Source organism: Aplysia californica, unplaced genomic scaffold, assembly GCF_000002075.1.
Source record: "Aplysia californica isolate F4 #8 unplaced genomic scaffold, AplCal3.0 scaffold00687, whole genome shotgun sequence".
Taxonomy (NCBI): Eukaryota; Metazoa; Mollusca; class Gastropoda; order Aplysiida; family Aplysiidae; genus Aplysia; species Aplysia californica.
Genome location: NW_004797957.1, coordinates 345,828 through 351,837, shown reverse-complemented (window position 1 = coordinate 351,837; position 6,010 = coordinate 345,828). Strand labels below are relative to the sequence as shown.

General features: G+C 39.8%; 1 protein-coding gene across 2 annotated transcripts in view; it reads right to left on the bottom strand.

Moving 5' to 3' along the window:
* Positions 1-3,034: 3,034 nt before the first annotated feature.
* The window catches only part of LOC101851674 (bifunctional purine biosynthesis protein ATIC), a 55,926-nt gene continuing 52,950 nt past the window's right edge, over positions 3,035-6,010 (bottom strand). For both annotated transcript variants that reach the window (XM_013088111.2, XM_035972422.1), the window contains exons 17-18: positions 5,525-5,620; positions 3,035-3,911 (exon numbers count right to left, since the gene is read on the bottom strand). In XM_013088111.2, the coding sequence (XP_012943565.1) occupies positions 3,792-3,911; positions 5,525-5,620 (216 nt within the window). In that variant the 3' untranslated portion in view covers positions 3,035-3,791. The remainder of the gene's footprint in view (positions 3,912-5,524; positions 5,621-6,010) is intronic.

The window sequence follows — 6,010 nt, the reverse complement described above, 5'->3', positions numbered from 1 at the left end:
TTCCTGAGCTTAGAGCTCATCTGACGTTTTAGAAACAGTTTTACGGCACTTGCAACACTATTAGGTCAAATAAAATGAGTGCCAAAGAGGTGTGACACAAGCCTGAAAAGGGTAACAAACAACAATGGCTAAACTAAAAATGAGACACCAGGACGGTAAATGTCCGAAAGGAAACAAGGAGAAAACCACAAAAGAGCACCTGCAAACCACCCTCAAGCTAAACCGAGCTTGGATTATAAAAAAGGTCCGCGGGTTTCTTCATCCGTAGAGGAAAGCCAAGGTCAGGCCAGTCCTGCCAAAGTTCAAGTGAGACAAAGCCCTTCCACTTGACCAAAACAAACAACAGGATTAAGCGATGCAATTGTTGACTGCTGGTTGCGACATATATACATTGTTATTCCAAGTGTGTGTGTGTGTGTGTTTATGTGTATATGGGTGTGTGTTTGTACGTGTGTGTTGTGTGTGTGCGTACAACCACCCACTTAGTAAGTTTTACAGCACTTTCAACACAAGGTAAAATAAGTGCCGTACATTTAAGATGCTACTAGTAGGCCTACTAGAGAGTAACATACATTGAAGAAAAGGAGGAGAGATAAGGACTATATATTTTTCAGCTTTTGTAAAGTTTTACAGCACTACAATAAGGTTAAAAATGTTATACAGTGCTGAAAATTAGAGGTGTTACAAGACAGTAACAAACACAAATAAAGGAGGAAGGGATATAAGGACGACACATGTTAAATAGGAAAGAAGGAGCAAACCATATCAGAGTTAGTTTTAGTTTTAGTAGAGGCTTTACGGCGCTCGCAACTGCATAAGGTCATATGAGCGCCAGAAGATTAGAGGTGTTACAAGAGAGTAACAAACATAAAAAAGAAGAAGGGGGAGATAAGGACGATAGATGTTTGAGATAGGAAAGAAGGAGCAAACCACACCACAGCACCCGCCAACCACTCACAAACTACATCAGAACAACAATGAGAACAAAGGATTGAAAAGAAGTAGAAGAAGCAGCAGACACCAGCACAGCCCAAACAAAGCTGCAGTCAATTCCCAGACAAAAACAAAAAGACAAACAATCCTTTATTTTCTTACAGATTTCTTCTGTAATTCTTTATTTTTCAAAAACTATTAGGAACAACGAACATTTTGTGTCCAAACGAACAGAACAAGGCAAAGAAATAACTCAACTTGGTTCTGAGGACACCACAACAATACCCTTTCAGAGGTAAGAACACACAGCCTCATCAACAGAAAGCAAAGAAAAGAAACATCATTGAGACAGATGTGTTATAATCTATATGGGAAAAACTCACTAAAACTAAAACTGCTCAACATGCAGAAAACTAAAAAAGCTTTAAATTGACAAGAACAAGGAAATCAAATGTATTAGTTTCAATAGAAAGTCTCACAGCACTTGCAACACGATCAAGTCAAATAACCAAATCTATTTTTTTTTTTAAAACAAGAACACCAAATGTGAGGCCGCGTGGTGGAATCAGGCTCTCGTCAATTTTTGGACATGTGGAGTTATTGGTATCATCTTAAAGCTTGTTCACTTGTCTTTATTTGGATTTTAAAAATATCCATTTATCTTGAATACAAGTTGAGATATTTGCGAATGAAGGAGGTGGGGTTCCCTGTTTCCAGAGGTAAAATTAGTGAGAAAATGGCCGCCAAAGATGTTATTTCTTTAGCTTAATAGACCGTGGTAACTGAAAAATGACATTTTTTGTGCCTTTAATCAACGTTTTCCAGAAAAATCCAAACAGAAATGATTTCTTTAAAGGGCATGAAAGGTGTTGAGCCAAAAAACAAAGATTTGATAAAAATTCACAAACCTGCGGAAAAGATGCAAGTTTCTTCACTTTGATTAATTTGACGAGAGCCTGATTCCACCATGCTGCCTCACATATGTATTAGTTTCAATAGAAAGTCTCACAGCACTTGCAACACAATCAAGTCATATAATCGAATCTTTTTTTTTTTAAATTAAAAAAGAAAAGAGCAAAAACACTAAATGTATGAAAAAGAACAAGAACAAAGAACAAAAAACCAACTGTATAAAAAACAAATAAACAACAAAAGTAAATGCAGCAACAACAAGAACAAGAAAACAAAAAATCCCCAACCCATGAACACTGCGGATACAATCTCCTCTTTCCATCAGCTCGTCATCGCCATAAATCTTCAGTTCTGAGCAAAGAACAACATAGTAGGCATGATGTCGCTCACTAAGTGCTTGGGAACAGTAAGAGTAGACTGATAGACCTTTACATGTAAACTCCAATCACCTGAAAAAAATCCCTTACTCAAATACTCCCAGACACTATAGCCGTGTAGAAAAAATGCTTCAAAGTACACATTTGCTCACAAAAAAGATTAGAATGCAGTAGCTCAGAAACTAATGGATGACATTTGATTTGTTTGAGCAAAGCTAGGCACATCAACACAATAATGATCGTTTAGTAGAGGAAAAAAATGAAGACAGACAGGAAGCTAGAAGGGTAAAAACAGAAATAGGACAGACTAGTTAGTAGCATCCTCCAACCACCCGCACAAATGGAAAATATAAAGTTCTGAAACATAAAAATCTGGAATGAGAGAGCCACGACAAACAAGAATCCACGTGAAAAGTTCCTGGCATTGGGATAATGTTGTGTAGCTCATCATGATGAATATACCAATACAACACAACAAACGGAACAAACTTGAGTACACTGCAGCATGAACGCTACTCTTTCTTAACCGTATAACGGAAATAACAGGGGAGTAATGTACGAAAACTACCCCGTGTTTACATCATAGGGGAAAGTAAAGTTTCTTGATACTCCACAGGATGATACTGACTGCTGACACCAAAATGTCCACCCCAAATACTGTTTTAAAACAATGACACGACAAGATACAAAAATATATCAATTGAACATAAAGGTCCTCCAAAAGCTTTTGAATAAAATTTCAGTATGGCACAGAAAAAAAATGAAGAGAGTAAATCTTAAAAACTTCAATGGCAGCCTTTTTTTTCCTTTCAAAAGACAGAAAATCTCAACAGAAGAGAACATGAACTACAATAAAAGCAACAAGCTACACACACTTTGAACAACAGAAAACTCGGATAGCTTCTTTTCAGAAACCATGTCCCTTGATGAGGAACCACAAAAAACCCCCCCAAAAACATGTCTTTAGGTCAGAAAAGATCAGATAGAAAACCTTAAAATATACAGAGGCATAAACAGAAAATCAAAGCGTAATAAATCAGAAAATGAGTATCCTTGATCTCATAAAACCTTCATGAACAAGCCTGGGCCGCACATCTTATTTCTCTACACATGGTCAAGCCACATCTTTCAAACGACAGCAACAGTCAGGCCACATCTTCAAAACGACAGTGACGGTCAAGCCACTGACAGACTCAAGAACAGTCATGTCAGAGATCAGGGGTCTACCACAAGACCGTGGGAATACCGAGCAACGCCAAAACACGCGTTTAATATCTTTGAGTTATTTTGTTTAGTTTCATTGTTTCTGTGTTCATTTATTCAATAAGTTTTTACGATAAAATGAATTCACAATGTCAAATTTCTAACTCTTTAATCATCAGCAGAACAAACCAAAATAAAAATCTGTTCATCCGACAGTGTACAGCAGCACTTTTCAAAGCCTTCACTTTCACCATATTAACTTGTTGCCTGGTGTGACTGGGTGTGTGTGTGTGCGCGCGCGCATGTGTGAGCATGCATGCGAGCGTGTGTGAGCGAGTAGCGGGGCAGACACAACCCTGGCAGCGGTCAGTGGTGGAACAGCCGCAGGTTGGTGTGGGCCAGGGCGATGTTGTGGTCGTTACACGCCTCCACCACGGCCTGGTCATTGTTGGAGCCAGCCGGAGAGGCGATGAACTCCACACCACTCTGTGGGCAGAAAAATGTGGTAAAGGTGGTCAGAGGGAGATAGATTCACAAATAAAAATAAATGAAATACAGTGAAGTCTGCTTAACTTTTTTTTTTATTACAGTAGAGGGTTTTACGGCGCTTGCAACTGCATAAGGTCATATGAGTGCCAAGGGATGGGTGTCAACAGAGAAGTCTTCACAGGGAATCAGACTTACTCTGCTCACCTCTCTAGCTTCAACAGCACAAAGTCTGCTTCAACTATCAAGGCACCCCAGAAATAGCAGGTCACATGAGTGACAAACATACAAAAGAAGTAGAGGCAAATGACAATAGTAAAGATTAGGAAAGAAAAAGCAACAGTTCCCTGTTGTAGATCAGGCACAGTTATGAGCGTGACATGAATCAGCCCATTTACAATTCTACTGTGCTTGAACAAGAAATGTCCCCCCTTTGGGAATGGCCCAAAGACACTACAGTCAGTGGCACTGCCCTGGGGGGAATTTTAACTCTTTGAACATCATCGGACACTGGGAGCGCCCAGTACTAGCGACAACTGTTTCGTTTTATTTAGCGCTAGTTTTTCTAAACTATCCACGAACCAAGTTTTTTTTAGTAAGGAGTAAGCGTCTGTTTCCGCTATTTAGAAGTTGGAGGCAAGCTTTTGAGGTTATGAGACATAGTGCACTAGGTTTAGTTGACTGTAGAAAAAAAACTCTGGGAAACGGAGGAAAAAACTCTGGGCTTAAAGGGTTAAAGGTAAATTTGTGGTACAGCCAGATTTTCATCAGTTTTATAGAGAGGTTGGGGGAAAAAAAGGTAAAATTGACAGATGTTAAAAATAACCTCTCCAACTGTTTTTTTACCCAATGTTTGTTCTGTTTATTGCTGTTTTTGGATTAACCCCAGTCCACAATGCCATGGATTAACCATGTTCAGTTTAAGCGGGCGCCACAACGTCTTATTTTGTGCTTCGAAGGAAGTTGATAATAGATCTAACATTGATTGTAAAACAAACTTGCTGTTGAGCGGGAATTTACACCGTCATAATGATAAGTCATAATTGTCATGAAACAAGTTTGTTGTGATAACTGCTTTCGTAAATCAACACTCAAAACGATTTAAATTCTCCAGCGCCTTTTTTAGTTCCTTTCTCCATGGTAACTTTTTTTTGACTCCCACCGCCTTGAGCAAAGAGAAGCATGGTGATATAATTAGTCATTTTGAGCACAGAAAAAGTATGACATACAGAAAAACAAAAGAGGAAGAGGAAGTACAAAGGATCTGCAAGTGGTTTCAGTTTCTCCCTCTAACCACCAGCTCATTCCCTGCGCAAGCACGCATGCATGTGTATATGTGTATGTGCATGTGTATGAGTGCGCATGAGTGTGAGCATGTGTGTGCGCATGCGTGTGCATGTGTGAGTGTTTGCCTATGTGTGAGTGTATGCCTATGTGTGTGTGTGTGTGTGTGTGTATGCTGAGTGTGGGTGTGCATGTGTTAGCGTATGTCTGTGTGTGTGTGTGTATGCCTGTTTGTGTGCTTGCATGTGTGTGTGTGTGCGCATATTTGTAGGATGCAATGTCTGAACCAAACACACGGAGACCACGACCCTCTACAGCTGCTGCCTCACCTGGTAAGCCCGGTCAATGTTGTCCCTGAACGGGAAGAAAGCGTCTGAGCTGAGAGACACGCCCTTCAGCTGGCCGACCCAGTTACGACGTTCCTCCTGTGGGACATACCACGAGACAAGGATCAGTTTTTTGAGGTTTTTTTAAAGTAAGTTTTTAATTTTAGTTTTAGTAAAGAGTTTAATGGCACTTGCAACACAATAAGATCACATAAGTGCCCTAATTAGAGGTGTTACCAGAGAGTAATAAACACAAAAAAGAAGGTGGGGGAGATCAGGATGACAGATGTCTGATAGGAAAGAAGGAGCAAACCACACCAGAGCACCCGCCAACCACCCACAACGACACAAGGATCAGTTGTTGTTTTTTAAAGTAAGCTTAAATTATACAAGCGCCACAGATTACAGGTATTGCAAGAGAGAAAAATGGTACAGGTTTAACGCCCAGCCTCTATCAACACTAATAGGTTACTTAAGAGGTGGATTACA